General features: G+C 48.2%; 1 protein-coding gene across 1 annotated transcript in view; it reads left to right on the top strand.

The window, feature by feature from the left end:
- Window positions 1–17,371, top strand: part of SPTBN1 (spectrin, beta, non-erythrocytic 1) — a gene marked incomplete at its 3' end in the record, with an annotated part of 56,558 nt that overhangs the window by 20,096 nt on the left and 19,091 nt on the right. Inside the window, exons 3-15 of the mRNA XM_008937507.1 lie at window positions 4,609–4,782; window positions 5,377–5,468; window positions 6,593–6,673; window positions 7,448–7,563; window positions 8,561–8,673; window positions 9,314–9,501; window positions 10,701–10,818; window positions 12,014–12,172; window positions 12,821–13,123; window positions 13,931–14,084; window positions 14,775–15,645; window positions 15,787–15,924; window positions 16,565–17,321. Coding sequence (XP_008935755.1) covers window positions 4,609–4,782; window positions 5,377–5,468; window positions 6,593–6,673; window positions 7,448–7,563; window positions 8,561–8,673; window positions 9,314–9,501; window positions 10,701–10,818; window positions 12,014–12,172; window positions 12,821–13,123; window positions 13,931–14,084; window positions 14,775–15,645; window positions 15,787–15,924; window positions 16,565–17,321 — 3,264 coding nt within the window. The remainder of the gene's footprint in view (window positions 1–4,608; window positions 4,783–5,376; window positions 5,469–6,592; window positions 6,674–7,447; window positions 7,564–8,560; window positions 8,674–9,313; window positions 9,502–10,700; window positions 10,819–12,013; window positions 12,173–12,820; window positions 13,124–13,930; window positions 14,085–14,774; window positions 15,646–15,786; window positions 15,925–16,564; window positions 17,322–17,371) is intronic.

Below are 17,371 nucleotides of genomic sequence, written 5' to 3'. Positions count from 1 at the left end.
AGTTTGTTGGGGGGGGGGGGTGGTTTGTTTTGGTTCCAGGTGGGTTTTTTGGTGAATCCTTGCCTCAGCTGAACTACAGCAAAACAGGACTGAGGGTTCAGCACTGCAAATGGCTTTTTGTGTATTAAAGTAAAAAAAACAAATCTTGCTTCAGCTGGGTCCAGACAGCATTAAAATACCTTCCTGATGGTTTCAGTAGGAGTCAGAGAAGCCTCCTTCAATGGAGCTGAGTGCTCCCATGCTCCCTGCCCCTGGAGCTGGCAGGCTCACAGCACTAAACGTTCTCCAGCCCCTTAGCCCGGCTCGGTAACGGAGGATTAGATGTGCTGAGGAACAGTCCTGGGCACGGTGGCCAGCTGGCCTGCTTCTGTGCTAGTCAACAGCCACTGGCTGCAGGTGGCCACGGGCAGGCTGCCTGCCAGCCCGAGGCCTGGGACATCCCTGCTCCCTTGCTGGAGGACAGCTGGCTGCAGAGGGCTGAGTCCAGCCTGGGCAGCAGTGCGGCGTTGGTACCCGCGGTGCCGACTGTGCCCCAGGAGTGCTTCTGGGCACACCTGATTGCACTAGGAGGGACAGGGCTTGGATTTCCCTTGGTTAGAGGAACATCCAAAATGCATTTACGTAAACAGGGCAAATTCTTTCTTGGGGTATACTGAGAGAGCCCCCTTGGTAGCAGCACACGGAGTGGTGAGTGAGGAAATCCCTGTAGTGAGAACTGCTGCTGGGCTCACAGGAACCCAAGTGCCAGGAGACAGCCGGGTATCAGCGTTGCCTGCGGCTCCTCGAGTGATGGCTGTGCTCTTAACTACCTAATTTAAAGCAATCTTTTCAAAGAAATCCGGGTCTTTAGCTAAGACCTCAGGGTACACGAGGTTGTGGCTGTGTAATCGCTTGTCATCAAGCACTCCTATTAATGGAAGCTCCTGGCTTAGGAGTCGGGTAATGAGTTGGACATATGGCCCACAGTGAGCGTCAGAGCAGGCAGGAGAGGGAGGCTTCCCCAGGGGCAGGAAACCCTGACCTGCACAGAAGTGCCTCCTGTGGGCAGGGGGAACTCATCTCCACGTTTGTCAGCTACATGCTGCTCAAAGTAGGTTTCTCTCTCTGCCAAATGGTTGACCTCAGCGAGGTGTTAGGTTTGAGGTGTTCGCTGCAGGTGGCAGCTGTTACTCACCCAGCAGCAGGTGAGGCCAGCGTGTGCCACTCTGTGGGGACTCAGGAGCAGCTGTGCCACCTCTGCTCTGACACTTGTGCTGTCCAATCTCAGCAGTGAAGCTCAGGCCAGGGGTGTGCCTCTTGCTGCGTGGCTCATTGACAGTTTCCCCCCAGGTTTTGGGAGATGCAGACAGAGCCCACACAGCTGCCCGGGTGGGGATCCTGCTGGGGCTGTGCTTGCATCATGGCTGGCAGCTGCCTGCACCACCACACATTCCTCTGTCCCTTCCTTGTCTGGGGCTGGAGGACAGCAGTCTCTGTTTGAACAGCACATTCCACCACACCTCCCTCTGCAAACGAGACTGCAGATAACACCACGCACTGAACCTGGAGATGGTTACACACTCCACAGGTATTCCAGGAGGATTGGCACGTAGCATCCACTTGCTGATGATTTCCAGCTTTTGGGAATTTGGTATTGGTTGGTTTCTGACATCTCCATGACACATGAGCACAAATCTAAAGGCAGTCTCTTATGTGGAAAGCTTAAAATCAAGACAAGAAGCATCAAACAATAAGAATGCAATCAACAAATGCAGAAACTAGCCCAGAGAATTATTTTAACATGGTGTGTTTACTGAAGCAGTAGAACAGACAGGAATTATTTCCTCGGTTTTGAAACTGGGGGTGAGATTCTGGAGCTGGAAGTGCATGCCTGTGGAGCAGAGCCCAGGATTTAGGATACTACTGAGGGAAGCAGGACTGCTCCTTGCCCCCGTAAGACCTCCAGCCTCACTTGCACAAACCTTGCATTTTCCAAAAGCTCTTAGGATTTTTTGGTGATGAATACCCACAGGCCTTGAAGGTGTGTTGGAGGAACTCAGAACGAAAGCATCCAGTAAGGGTAACATCTACATCTCTCAGTCTTTGCTCAGCTTGATTCCTAATCAAGTGATTAATCCAGACCTTACGACACAATGTCCTCTGTACAGCACAGCATTTGGAAAGAAAGTGCTACCACGCAGCAGTCTCACTGAGCAAAGCAGGAAGGAATCCAGCCAGTATGAAAAGACAGTTGTAATTTTGTTTGCACACACTGTTAACCAGCCTCTCCCAAACAGAGAAATAAAGCTGAGAATTGTTTTCAGCATAAAAGTAAGCATTTAGCTCAGTTTCTTCCTTAACTATGTAAAGGATTAGTACATGCCTTGCAATTCCTGGATGCTCAAAGGTCAACTGTCTAAGCAGATTCTCTTTAGAGAGTTCTGTCAAAGCATTTCCCTGATAATGTGCATGTGAAGAGCCCTGAGTTTTGTTGAATACAATAACTGATGCATTCAGTGTGCTTTCTCTCCCTCTGGTTAGTATCTAGATCTGTGCTAGCCCAGCAAAGGTGAAAATGGCACCTTGCCATCTCTCATCTTGAGGCTGTGCAGGAGAGTGTGGCAAGTGCAGCCACACCTTGTACAAACCAGACTCGGATGCCTCTTCCTCTTTCTGTGGCAGAACAGTGGGTTAGACTGTGCAGAGGGACAGAAAAATGGAACCTTCTCTCTTCTTGGGCTGCCAGACATTTTTTTTTGGCCGGGTGGCCGTGTTCTGGTCCATGCAGAACTTCAAAGTGCCTTCTTGGACCATTAATAAATCATAGTTTGGATAGTCCTAGGTAACACTGCTAGTAAGCTCTTACAGCCCCAGTAGGGAATTTCTGAGCCAGAGTGTGCACCTGGTGCTGGAGCACTAGAAAAATGTGTCAGCCTGCTCCTGCTCTACAGGGAGCAGTGCCCAGGCTTACTCTGTGTGCTCTGCTTCTCCGTGTGCAGTCATTGCAGGAGAAGTCCTGCCAGCCATCTGAAGGTGATGTTTTCTGGATTCTTAGTGGGAGGGTATGGCATTGTACAGGCTGTGGGTGGGAGCAGGTGGTCTCAGAACTAAACAGAACATCTATCATGAATGGTTTGAGCTCTGGCACCTCGGTGCTGGAGCTTCTGAGAACAGGAAAAGAGCTTTTAAAGTAAGCTGAGAAGTTGGAGGCAGTGCAGTTGGTGGCTAGGTAAGTGAGAAGGGCTGCATTGGGCAGGGAGGCCAGGTTCAGGTCTGGCACTGAGCAGCCCCAGCCGTGCCTGTGTTTGGGGAACATCACTGGAAAGGTGAGCACACCTTGCAGAGCTGCTCTGAGGTGTGGCAAGGGGCTGGAGGCAGGGCCCCCTGCCTTCCCCCCAGGCACTCCCTCTCCTGCCCTGGCAGCAGCCTCCCTGCCTGCATTGGGCAAGGTGAAATTAGACCCAGGGTCCAGCGTTCCAGGCTGCTGGGTGGCTGCTGGGACCAGCTGAGGGTGGAGCTCAGATTGTCCCCGTTGGCAGTGAGGGATCTCTGGTTGGTTTCAGCCAACCATGTAACCTCACTGGTGGTCCCCCTGGGGCTCTTCACCCTATCCTGGCAGCATTTGGGCTGTGTGATATGTGCACAGGGTGGACATGCAATGTGTGCCTTTTTGGGGGGACTTCAGTACTTAGCAGTAGCAGCAGGTTCTTGGAATGTTTCCCCTCGCTGGGAGTTGGGGGTTGGCTTCCTCTGCACCATCACCACCCCTGGAGGAGGACTGTGCCCCCTGAAAGCTGAAGTGGAACTGGTCACCTCGGGGTGTTAGGTGTCCTGAAGGGCATCTTTCTGGCATCTTAGGAGAGGCTGTTCCCCAGGCTGCTGGCTGGGTGGACTGTAGCGTGGCTGTGGGGAGACTCTTCCCCTGGAGTGCAGTCCCAGGTGAGGGTTTTGCCTGAGCTCCTGCCATGGCCAGTTAATTACATTCACTGCAGAAAACAAGGAAATTATGTCAAGTTTGGCTGAGTACCTTTGGTGACATCCCAGTGAGCACTGAACAGGCTATGCAGCTCTAATCCTTACCTACAGAACAAAGTTGCTTTAATTTTAGTCAGTTTTATTGCAGACTTCTACATGCTGTTAATGTATTCACAGCTTTTTTCATTTGCACTGAGCCTTCATAAAATTGTATTATGGTGGCTGATGTTTTTTAATTACCATTTCTAGCTTCTTTTCCTATGAAGAAATTGTTTGGAATAAATCTCTTCTGTTGTTTTTAACACTATTTATTCTACTTCAACTGGCAGAAAACAAACCAACAGAATGATATTTCTTTCCTGAGGAGTTTTATTGAGGTTTATAATCCAAATCTGAGGTGTTTTTTGGGTATCTGTATCTACAGGTGCCCCCTGGAGCATTCAGTGCTAGCTCCCTCTGTTGTGTGCATATCCCAGCTATCGGTTGGTTTCATATCTTTATCTTTGCTGAAGCTTCTTTTTAAGCATGGAAGAACTTGTGCTGGAGAAGCAAGAGCATCTTGGGAAAATGTAGCAGTGTGGCATGAATTTAACAAAATCATTTATCTTTCCATCTACAGTAACAGACATTTGTCCTCTCCCTTTTCCCCTCCAGCCCAAGCCAACGAAGGGGAGGATGCGCATCCATTGCCTGGAGAACGTTGATAAAGCCCTCCAGTTCCTGAAGGAGCAGAGAGTGCACCTAGAGAACATGGGGTCTCATGATATTGTGGATGGGAACCACAGGCTGACACTTGGCCTCATTTGGACTATTATCCTGAGGTTCCAGGTGAGGATGCCTAGGCACACAGATACAGAGACAGCTGACTTCCCTTCTCTGTGATGCACTTGACTTTTGAAGAGTGGAGTGCTCCAGGTCCTCCAAGATGATGGGACTGAAAAGTGCTGAGCATCTGGCAGGACATGCTCCAGAGCTAAGGGGGAAGGACAAATTCATCTTCATGGTGCTGCTGATCTGTAGGGGGAGACAGGAGGAGTTTTTAGAGAGTCATGTGGTTTTATTTTTAAGTTCCTGATAAATAGGAAGCTCCAGCCATGGACCTGTCCACTCTTGCAGACCTGGGAGGGAATGCTGCTCTTCACCTCTGTGGTGACTGCCCTTCACCTGGCTGACTTTGCACTGGAGCAGGTGAAGGATGCCCACAGGAATTGTTTTAGTGTCCCAGCTAAAGGCTGAGACTTCTTGTCCTCCAGCACGCTGCTCATTGGTCTTTGCCCTCAGCTAAAAAAGGCTGAGAAGTCCTTTTGCAGCAAGGACAATAAATGTATATAGTAAATATATCATTTACAATGAATAACATACAGTAGTACATATGGTAGGCTTTTTCAGAGAAATATTTAAACCCTTGGTGTTAATTTTTAGATCCAGGACATCAGTGTTGAAACTGAGGACAACAAGGAGAAGAAGTCAGCTAAAGATGCTTTGCTTCTGTGGTGCCAGATGAAGACAGCTGGGTGAGTGTGGATTAAGTGATTACTTCTAAAGCTCTTACAGCATTTTGAGTTTTCACTGGAATAATTTTAAATTGGCAAACATCTATATCTCTCCTTAAGTGGATTCAGCCCAGAGAAGTGAACTGATGTTTACAAGTCAGAAAATTCTGAATTTATTATATTAATGCTGGGTGATAAACACACCAGTCTGGTAATCTAAGTAATATACTGACTCTTTTTCACCCTCTTCTGAAGAAATAATGAAGCTTCAGGTGTTTACCACCAACTTTTCTCTCTCTTCATACACGGGGAAATATTTCCAAGATGGCTTTCTCTGACAACAACATTCTGGCATAATTAAATATCCATTTGTAGAGATTCAGTATGTTTCCCCCATGAAAGCTGGATGTCCCTGTGATGACTTGGGGCATTATTTTAGTGGTACTTTTTCTTCTCCTTCCAAGCACGCTTATGAAATCGGTTTGTGAGCAGCCTGAAATTTTTAGAGATTTTTCAAAATACCCAGATCATGAAACAAATTTTGCCTTTACCCATGGGGCACAACGGTGGCTGTCACATGTGCTTTGTTTAAAAGTCAGACAGGGACCAGAGCCAGCCTCTGGAGATGCCCTGGGACAGCAGTTTCAGGGACAACTTAACGTGTCACTGCTCCCATGGCAACTGCAGCCATCAGGAGAGGTTTGGCTCTGCTCTTTTCCTCCAGCTGTTCCTGCTCTTCTCTTGGAACTTGGTATTTTGGGTACCTGAAAATAATTCTTTGCCAGCAGCTAAATCAGGAGTGGGGTTTAGACTTGCACAGGTTTGAAACCTCACATGCTGCAGGTTGGGCAGCAAGTTACAAGATGATAGCTTCAAATGATCCCTTCCAAGTTCACTTAGAGCCTTTCTCTGGAACGTGTGTCAGTTGTGCAGGGCTTACAGGAGTGAAGGAGCTGCACTTACCCCCAGTGCCAGTCTGGTGGGAGGGCAGTCGTGGTGACAGGTTGTCCATCCTGGGATGGCAATACCCCACCCTTAGGCTGACAGCAAACGTGTCACTCCTGCAGCCTGCTTTTTGGGACAGCATGCAGAGCTGCAGCAGGGGTGCTGTACTCATTGCCCTCCCTTGGTTTTTGTTCTGCCAGTTACCCCAACGTCAACATCCACAACTTCACGACGAGCTGGAGGGACGGGATGGCTTTCAATGCACTAATCCACAAGCACAGGTACCTGTGGGCGTGTGGGTGGGTTTTGAAAGCTTGGGCTGTTGCAGTGTGCAGAGGGTTTTGCACATACCTTGCAGCTTGATTTTGTAATCTTTGGAGAGGAGGAAGCTGAAGAATTGATGAGACTTCTACACCAACTTGTCTTGCTTTAGAGCTTTACAGCTCTGTGAGCTCATCTGGGCAACAGCTTCTCACATCACAAGTCAAAACAGGTTGTGTTTGGTTTCAAGGGAATAAACTCTACCTAATAGTTTTGCTTTGTGACTGAGCAGGTTGGAAGAAAAGGTTTCATTCCTTATTGAGTAACTGCTGATCAAGTCTCACTGCCTAGAACTCGGGGGTGGGAGGGGAGGGCCAGACACAACAGCAGCCTGGAGGGGAAAGAAATTCCTGTGCAGGGATGGCACAAGTGGGTGCTGGACTTGGACCTGGCTGGGGATGCTGCTCATTGGCATAGCAGAACTTCACAGTTCTTGGGACAGCTCACATGCTTACGTGGGCATGAGGAGAGACTGACTGCAGCCATGTTCCTTTCCTCTCCAGGGCCACTGCTGTCAAGCTGTGCTCCTCTTTGCCATGGGCTAGGTCCTGCCTGGGCTGTGCAAAGCATTCCTTCCTGCCTTTAATACTGCCCATGAAACCCACAGGCCTGCTGGGCAAGCAAAGCCTGGGCAGGGTGAGGGGCCAGGTGTTGTGAGGATTGCAGATTTTAGTTCATTTGAGGGTGGCTGCACTGTGCTTTGGGAAATCTAAAGCATTTTCCATCCTGTCTAGGCCTGATCTGATTGATTTTGACAAGCTGAAGAAATCAAATGCACACTACAATCTGCAGAATGCTTTTAACCTTGCAGAGCAACACCTTGGTCTTACTAAGCTCCTGGACCCCGAGGGTAAGAATTCCTGCAGTTTCAGCACTTCAGGACTCTTTGTGGGCCCTTGTCTCCCACCCCTCCTTGTTGCTGGGCACATGTTGTGACAGCTTGTTGTGTTGGAGCAGCTGGGTGCTGCTGACTCACCTGGTGATACAACCAGAGAGAGGAGGAGAGGATGCAAGATGGCTCCTGCAGAGGGCTGAGCAGCAGGAGCACCAGAGCCCTTTATTTTCCCCCCTCTCACAAGATCACAGGACTATAAACATAAAATCACTCCAGTTAGAGGCATCCTTCTGACCTGCTCCAAGAAACACTTTCTGTGAGCTGGAGGATGAGTGATGTGGATTTCAGCACATAGTTAGAGTTTCTTTCACAGCCTGTCAGTGCTTTCAGGAGGCTCAGCACACTCCTGTGTATTGGAAGTGCTCACAATGTAGGATCAGAAACTTTCTTGTCACAGGGCAAACAGAGGCTGTGTGTTGGGGCAAGTTTCTTTTTTGCTTATTTTCCAGTGCCTCAGTATTGCTGCAGGAGAGGAAATAATTTGTTTTCCATTTGTATATCACAGAATTTTTGCCTGGAGAGACATACTATTAGGAGTGAATTCCTCTCAAAATGCTGATGTAGTGCTGAAGGTCTCAATTAACAGTAATTCTCTCAACTCACACAGACACTAGACAAGTTCTTTGGCTGTGCCCAAGCTGTGGCAAAATCTGGAGCCTGACTCTAAGGCCTGGAGGCCCCTCCCTAGCCCACAGACAGTGCTTTAACCACAGGCCCCACTGAGACAAAGGGATAAAGCAGCAGTTCTTAGTGACAGAGTTCAGTGTGCCAAGTAGCCCAGAACCAGTCCAAAGCTGCTGGATTTATTTCTGATTGGGACATAAATCTTAGGGGCTGAACTGCCCCTGAACCCATCTCCCTGCCTCTTCAGCCCACCCTCGCTGCATTATTGGCGTTGTTGTTTTAACCCCTGCACCCTCAGTACATGAGATAACTCCTGTTTGGTTTGCAGATATCAGCGTGGATCACCCTGATGAGAAGTCAATCATCACCTATGTGGTGACATATTACCACTACTTCTCCAAGATGAAAGCTTTAGCTGTGGAGGGAAAACGTATTGGAAAGGTTTGCAAGTTCAAATCATAGCTTACTACACAGCAGTTGATATCTTTCCAAGTTTGGTTTTTGTGGTTTTGTTTTTTTTTTTCCTTTTGGGTGTTAGTTTTTTAAGAGTCCACTGTATGGTGGTTTTTAGGTTTGCTCTTGAAGGTGTTTTGAATGTGGGATTTTCCCATATGACAGTGAGGGGTAGTTGATTTCCAGCTGCCTCATATTAGCAAACATTTGGCCAGTGTTTTATTTTGGCTTGTCAATTTTGCATCCTTGCTGATTTTCCTTTCTCATTAACTGCTGCTCACCCTCTGGGTCCTCTGTCTCTTCTAGAGCCCAGAAAAGTCCCTCATTTAAAAAATGCTGTCAGCCTCTGCCCTTTGGCAGAGTTGTCCCCGTTTTTACAGCTGGCAGAGTGAACATGAATCCTTCTGTGAGCCTCAGCCCTGCCCCTCTGTCACCTCTCTTGGGGTGTGGGAATTGGGTGCTGCACACTGCAAAGCCTGATCCCTGGGGGAGAGCAGCCCCTGTGGTGCTGAGGAGCCGCTGGCCTGATCCATGAGCCTCCCAGGGGTCCCTCTGGGGTGCCTGGCTGGGTGCCGTGGCTCCGAGGGGCGCTGCCCTGGTCACGGACCTGTCCTGCTGCTGCTTGCAGGTGCTGGACAACGCCATTGAAACGGAGAAGATGATCGAGAAATACGAGTCGCTGGCGTCCGACCTGCTGGAGTGGATCGAGCAAACCATCATCATCCTCAACAACCGCAAGTTTGCCAACTCCCTGGTGGGGGTGCAGCAGCAGCTGCAGGCCTTCAACACCTACCGCACCGTCGAGAAGCCACCCAAGTAATTTCCACCTCAGCTTACGACAGCAGCCGGCCTCTTTGCTTTAGTCAGTCACAAAAACCAACAAAAAAACCCAACACATCCAAGCAGTTTTAATCTTGGCTTAAGAATGAGTTTTCCTGAACGAGCCCAGATGGCACCTGTCCCATAGGCACCCGTTGTGACTGCCTGGGGACTCTTTGCTTTGTGCTGTTCCATGCACACATAATAACAATGAGACAAAGGTCTCAGGGTGCTGGGAGCTGTCACTTTGGTGGGGTGCCTGCCCTACAACAGGATTGCTAACAGCATACCATAGAATCATAGAATCCTTTAGGTTGGAAAGGACCTCCAAGATCATCAAGTGCAACCCTTGAGCCATTAGGGCTCTAAAGTCCTCTGCCAAAACAGATCAGAATCCGTCAGGGTTGGAAGGGACCACAAGGATCCCCCAGTTCCAACCCCTCTGCCATGAGCAGGGACACCTCCCACTAGATCAGGCTGCCCAGAGCCTCACCCAGCCTGGCCTTAATAGTCTCACTAGTCTGGCTTGCTAGTGATATATAATGCCAGCCCACTGCTAGTAAAAGAACCTTCCTGCTTATCCAAAATCGAGAGGGGGTGTGCCTGGCTTTGTAAAACACAGCTTACTAAAACTGATACAACCAAAGCTCTGCAGCTTATTGCTGGAAAGTTTCTTTTAGCATTATGGTATCAGATCTGTTTGTTATTTTTGTCTGCTATAAGGTCCAATGGATAATCATCACAGTCCACAGCATTACAGAGTAGCCAGACAGCATCTAAAATTGCAGCTATTCCCCAGTGCCTGTGGAGTTTGTTTATTTCCAAGGAGTACGACTCAGGGAAAACAGTGGGAAGAGTTTATTGACTGCAGTGGGTTTTAAATAAAACTTCCAGTTCTAGAGTAAACCAGGGCAGTGCACGTAATAGAATAAAAAAGATGTGGTCTTCTGTCCCCTGGGGGGCTTACATCAGAGCTCCCAGACAGCTGGCTCCTGTGCAGTTTCTTTTGCTGTTTGACCCAACTGGTTCCAGGGGATGTGGGGGCTATGGCAGTTGCTTCCAGCTTTCACACAAGATGAAGGTGTTTATCTGAATGCTCCATTCATAATGTCAATATTTTGAGGAAGTGCTTTGTAATACCTTAGTAGCAGTGAACACTTTATTGTAACTCAGTTCTTTTGCAAAATTCTCTTCAGGTTTACAGAAAAAGGAAACCTAGAAGTGCTGCTTTTTACCATTCAGAGCAAAATGAGAGCCAACAACCAGAAAGTGTACATGCCAAGAGAGGGCAAACTCATCTCTGACATCAACAAGGTAAACTGAGCCACCTCCTTTGCAACTCAGGATTTCAATCTTTTCTTTCAGTCTCTCTCAGCATACTTGGAAGAAACACATCTGCTGTCCCCAGCCTTGCTGTGGGGACTGCAGGGGCTGGACGAGGTGGGGTGACCTTTTCCTGTAGCTCAGACTCACTACTCTGACCTGAGTCCAGTGTGGGGGAGTGAAGGAAGCGCCGTGGCCGCTCCGGCGGGTTCCCTCGTGGGGTTTGCACAGCTATTCTTGGGGCTGGTGCAGCTGGCAGGAGAGCAGCAGAGCTGAGGGGCTCCCTCCAGCACAACCACCAACGTAAAACTGGGAGCTCTCCTCGGCTGTGCTGGAGCATGCTTGGCATTCCCAGAGCAGCTGTTGTGGGTGTCTGCGGCCTCGCTCTGCGTCCTAGAGAGCAGTAAACGTGCACAGCTCTTGTTTGCATTAAGCCTGTGAATGCCTAAAATGCTTGGGTTTCAGGCAGTTTCACATCTGTTAAGATTTAGAAGAATCTTGGGTAGTTTGTGTTTAATTGTGGGTATTTTTGTTGTTTGTAAGAAGATCTGAAAGGCGATTAGCTGGCTTTCAACATGCTTCCAAGACTTTATTTTTGTAATATTAATGTCATGCATGTGAATAACATTTGGCTTTGGGGAAAAAAGGACTTGTGTGCACCAAAAGTAAGCAAATTCTGCCGTTGTTTTCTTTTTCAAAGTGGGTGTAAGGAAGGACAACAATTGTACGTTGATTTTGAAGGGGAGAGAGCTTGAATCTCTGGTGCTCATTTCTCAAAGGAGGAAGACAGAACCTGCTTATTTAGGTGTAGTGCTCAACATATTACTTTTTTTTAAACAAGTGCTCTCTTACACAGTTGAGCCAGCTGGTTTATTTAGACTTTCTTGGAGGCAAAAACCACATGAACTTGAGAAAATGCATCTGAGGTGAACAGGTCTTAACACTCATGGCTCAGAGAATGAATGAATTGAGAACAAATTTTAAGATGTGTGCTTATATGAGCAGCCAAGGTGTTAAGGCCAGCTAATAGAAACTAGATTTATTGGCATATAAATAAATAAGCCAGTCTTGTGAAACTTGGCCATAGTGACTCCAGTCCCGATTTCATGCAAAGAAGATGTGATTTATCATAATCCTGTAAGAATGTGTGTTTAGGAGACGCGTGTTTTTTTCTCCACGTCTCCAGGCCTGGGAAAGACTGGAAAAAGCTGAACATGAAAGAGAACTGGCACTGCGAAATGAGCTCATCAGACAAGAGAAACTGGAACAACTCGCACGCAGATTTGATCGCAAGGCAGCTATGAGGGAAACTTGGCTGAGTGAAAATCAACGTCTCGTTTCTCAGGTGCTGCTTTCAGAGACTGTCTGCGTGACTAAAGTGATTCCCATGAGTAATTACAGGATACAGTTCTTGCAAGGAGAACATTTCTTCCCCTATGCCTCATATTTTACTACATCTACGTGTATTTCTGTTTGTTGTTTGTGTGTGCAAAGGTGTATTTCGTGTAGCTGTGTATATACTGTACGTCCTGTCTTTAATGCAGCTGGGATATCTCTTCCATGAGTCCATCATACTGCACTCAGCAGATACTGATGTGGCAAGACAGAATCATTTAGGCTGGAAAAAACCTTTAAAATCACCATTTTTCTTCATCTGAATGGTTTGGTCAGTTCAGTGGAATTAGACCAGGAATTAGTTGATTTTTTTTTTTTAATATTAGAGATGACTTAAAAAAAAAATAAATTCAAACCCCAGCTTAATCCTGATGGCCACCATGGTTCTGTGCAAAGGTAGTGAATGAGATCTCTGATTTCATCAGCAATTCTCTGGTTATCAGAGCTGTGTCTGGTTTTATTAAAGAAGACTTTTCAGAGCATTTTGGGATCTCAGATTTGCTAACAAGTGTATTCTGCACAGTCAGGAATCACCTTATGAGCAGGAGGGCTTTTCTTCCTAGCAGCTATCACTGAAGAATCATCTCTGTCTTTGCAGGATAATTTTGGCTTTGACCTTCCAGCAGTAGAGGCTGCAACAAAGAAGCACGAGGCCATTGAGACAGACATTGCAGCCTACGAGGAGCGGGTGCAGGCCGTGGTGGCAGTTGCCAAGGAGCTGGAGGCTGAGAACTACCACGACATCAAGCGCATCGCCGCCAGGAAGGACAACGTGATCCGCCTGTGGGAGTACCTGCTGGAGCTGCTCCGCGCGCGGAGGCAGCGCCTGGAGATGAACCTGGGGCTGCAGAAGATTTTCCAGGAGATGCTGTACATTATGGACTGGATGGATGAGATGAAGGTAGGTGTTGGGCACTTCAGAACGTAGAACGAACATTCTGGAGAGGTGGAGGTGTCCTTTTTTTGGTAAGTTTTTAAGATCCATTTTACCCGTGTGGTTTAAGAGACAAGTGCAGGAGGTCCACATTCCAAGAGTCTTGAACAAGTTCCTTCTACATTATAGTGATTTAAAAAAAGAATGATTAAAAATAAATAAGGAAAAAGAACAAGTTCCCTCTTATAAAAAGCTACTTTCCAGCTTGATGCCTCTGCCATAAGGGCCAGAGGCTTTGGTCACAGTGCTTGAAGGGGAAGGATGACAATTTTGGTGAAAGGGAATTAAATAATCTCTCTCCATCACAGTTTACATGGGGAACAAGTCACCTCTTCACCTCTGTGCTTTAAAAAGCATGAATTTCTTCCTGTCTGTTCTCCTGGGGTCTGGGAAGGAAGAGGACCATGATGTCATTCTTGTCCATCAGCCAGCAGAACTTGGAAGCTGTTGGAGGAAAGACAGACGTGTGTAGCTCAGTGGCAGCTCACAGCACCTGGCCACAGTGCTTTGTGTTGGTCTTGCTGAGCTAACTTAGCTACTCACCATCCTCAGCTTCAAAGTGCATTAAAGAGCAGTCAAGTTCTTCTTGTTTGCCAGTGATATAAAAATATTGGCTCAAATTTTTATCTCTATACATTGGAAACCATTCTGGACTTAAGTCAGTGTAATAGCAGAGAACAGTGTAATGCCTGGAGTCGTTCAGAATCAAGCAGCTTATGGCCTCCAGCCCAGTTGACTTACATTGACTTACATAGACTTTTACATCTTGATCAGGTGCTTCTGCTGTCTCAAGACTATGGCAAACATTTGTTAGGAGTTGAGGACCTGCTGCAGAAACACGCTCTTGTGGAAGCTGACATTGGTATTCAGGCTGAGAGAGTGAGAGGGGTCAATGCATCTGCTCAGAAGTTTGCCACCGATGGAGAAGGTAACCAGCAGCCAACACGTCCTTCCTTGTCTCAATTATGTATGAGGTTATTTATAAGCCTCATTAGTTCTGCAAGGCACATTAGGTTGAATTCAACAGCAGAACAGGAGAATCCAGCTTCATTTGTTCCTCCTGTGCTCACTGTGTCAATGATTAATTTGCCCAGGTACCTGCTCAAGAGTTCATTGAGGCCTTGTGTTTTGCAGGGGATGTCACACTCCTAACCAGCAGCTGCCATATCACACTCCTAACCAGCAGCTGCCATAACTTGGTGGTGATCACCATTAATTCCTCCTCCTTTCTAATGCAAACAAGACAAGTTATTGGACACAGTCTGATATTGTTCCAGTTTATCTTAAATAAAAGGGATTCTGCTAAACCAGTGTCATCAACTGGAGTAAACGATGCTCGTTTTGGACAGCAGTGAATTTTGTTGTACTGATAACAGTCATGAATATTGTTCCTTTTGGGTTTTGCTTTTGTCTTTGTGCACAGAACAGTATTTTCTGATCTGTTTAGTGCACGGGTGGAGCTTGAATAGATCACACTGACTCTCAGGAGGCTTAGCTGTGACTTCTGTTGGTGAACTCCCCAGGAGGGGCGGGTGGGCGTTAAGAGCCCCGTGTGTGCCCAGCCGTGGCAGGGGGGTGGCTCTGCCCGGGCGGTGACGTGTGCTCTCTCTCCGGGCAGGGTACAAGCCCTGTGACCCACAGGTGATCAGGGACCGCGTGGCACACATGGAGTTCTGCTACCAGGAGCTGTGCCAGCTGGCGGCCGAGCGCCGCGCCCGCCTGGAGGAGTCCCGCCGCCTCTGGAAGTTCTTCTGGGAGATGGCCGAGGAGGAGGGCTGGATCAGGGAGAAGGAGCAGATCCTGTCCTCTGACGACTACGGGAAGGACCTGACCAGCGTCGTCAGGCTCTTCAGCAAACACAAGGCCTTCGAGGATGAGATGAGTGGTCGGAGCGGCCACTTCCAGCAGGCCATAAAAGAAGGTGAAGACATGATTGCGGAGGAGCATTTTGGGTCTGAGAAGATCAGAGAAAGAATCAAGGATATCCGGGAGCAGTGGGCTAACTTGGAACAGTTGTCTGCCATTAGGAAGAAGCGTCTGGAGGAAGCCTCTCTCCTTCACCAGTTCCAGGCTGATGCTGACGACATCGACGCGTGGATGTTGGACATCCTCAAAATCGTCTCCAGCAACGACGTTGGCCACGATGAGTATTCCACTCAGTCCTTGGTGAAGAAGCACAAAGACGTGGCCGAGGAGATCGCCAGCTACCGCCCGACCATCGACACGCTGCACGAGCAGGCCAAGGCCCTGCCCCAGGAGCACGCCGGCTCTCCAGACGTGCAGGGCAGGCTCTCTGGGATAGAGGAGAGGTACAAAGAGGTCGCGGAGCTGACCCGGCTGCGGAAACAGGCCTTGCAGGACACTCTTGCTCTTTACAAGATGTTCAGTGAGGCGGATGCTTGTGAGCTTTGGATCGACGAAAAGGAGAAGTGGCTGAATAATATGCAGATTCCAGAGAAGCTGGAGGACCTGGAAGTGATCCAGCACAGGTGAGAAAGACGTTACCGGGAAGTTCGGGGAATACTGGGTGGAAAGGTTTTGCACCAGCTACCTCTCAGGTTGCCTGTATCTCAGATCCTCTAATGCCTGTGTGATCTTTTGTTTTGTTCTGTTTGTTTTCTCTGCTCCAGGTTTGAAAGCTTAGAACCAGAAATGAACAACCAGGCGTCCCGCGTGGCAGTGGTGAACCAAATTGCCAGACAGCTGATGCACAGCGGCCACCCCAGCGAGAAGGAGATCAAAGCACAGCAAGATAAGCTCAACACAAGGTAAGGGAAGGCCTCGTGCTCAACGTGACACTGGCTGAAACAAGTACAGTGGGGTCATCTCTGTTCTTTGCACGTGTTTTGGAGATACTCTGATACTGTTATCTGAAGTATCTTCAAGGTGGGCCTGCATAGCTTCAGAAAGAAAGAGCTGTGTCTTTCCAACACTTGTTTAACAGATGGAGTTTTGCTGCTGACTTCAATCAGGGCCTGAGTGTATCAGTACCTTGGGTTGAAAGCTGGAAATTGGCTGTAATGGCTGTTATGGTACAAAAGAAAGCAATGTAATTTCACGTAAACTCACTCATTTTTTGTCTTCAGAATAAACCAAAAGAGTACATTTAGTGTGAAAATTGGATGTAACTAGCAATTTTTCACTTGAGTAAAAATTACACTCTGAAGGACTCAAGTGTTGCTGGTACTTGTCACGTTCTAATATACACCACAGCTTGGTTAATGGTTGTTTTGCTGAAACTACTGGTGGTATGGGAAGGGCTGAAAAACCCACAAAGAGTTGGGTTATTTCATGGCTTACTGAGCTAACGTGGGCAACTGCTGACTCAGCAGTGTTGCCATCTCCTTTTCCCTTATTGTCCACAATTCTCAATTCCTCTGCTTCTCTCCCCTCACAAACCAATTCCAGATGGAGCCAGTTCAGAGAACTCGTCGACAGGAAGAAGGATGCTCTGCTCTCTGCTCTCAGCATCCAGAACTACCATCTGGAATGTAACGAAACCAAGTCCTGGATCAGGGAAAAGACCAAAGTGATTGAATCCACTCAGGATCTGGGTAATGACCTCGCTGGGGTCATGGCCCTGCAGAGGAAGCTGACGGGCATGGAACGGGACCTGGTAGCCATTGAAGCCAAGCTGAGCGACCTACAGAAGGAGGCAGAGAAGCTGGAGTCTGAGCACCCTGACCAGGCACAGGCCATCCTTTCACGGCTGGCAGAGATCAACGACGTGTGGGAGGAGATGAAGACCACCCTCAAGAACAGGGAGGAGTCCCTGGGAGAGGCAAGCAAGCTGCAGCAGTTCCTGAGAGACCTGGATGACTTCCAGTCGTGGCTGTCCAGAACGCAGACCGCGATTGCGTCCGAAGACATGCCCAACACACTGACAGAGGCTGAGAAGCTGCTCACTCAGCATGAGAATATTAAGAATGAAATCAACAATTACGAGGAAGATTATCAGAAGATGAGGGACATGGGTGAGATGGTGACACAAGGGCAGACGGACGCTCAGTACATGTTCTTGCGCCAGCGCCTGCAAGCCTTGGACACGGGATGGAATGAGCTCCACAAAATGTGGGAGAACAGGCAAAATCTGCTTTCCCAGTCCCACGCCTACCAGCTGTTTCTCAGAGACACCAAGCAAGCAGAAGCATTCCTTAATAACCAGGCAAGTAGACAAGCTATACCTTATTTCGTTTCTGCAGGTTAGCACCATGT

Source organism: Merops nubicus, unplaced genomic scaffold (genome assembly GCF_000691845.1).
Source record: "Merops nubicus isolate BGI_N331 unplaced genomic scaffold, ASM69184v1 scaffold16123, whole genome shotgun sequence".
NCBI lineage: Eukaryota > Metazoa > Chordata > Aves > Coraciiformes > Meropidae > Merops > Merops nubicus.
This window is presented reverse-complemented; position numbering and strand designations above follow the sequence as displayed.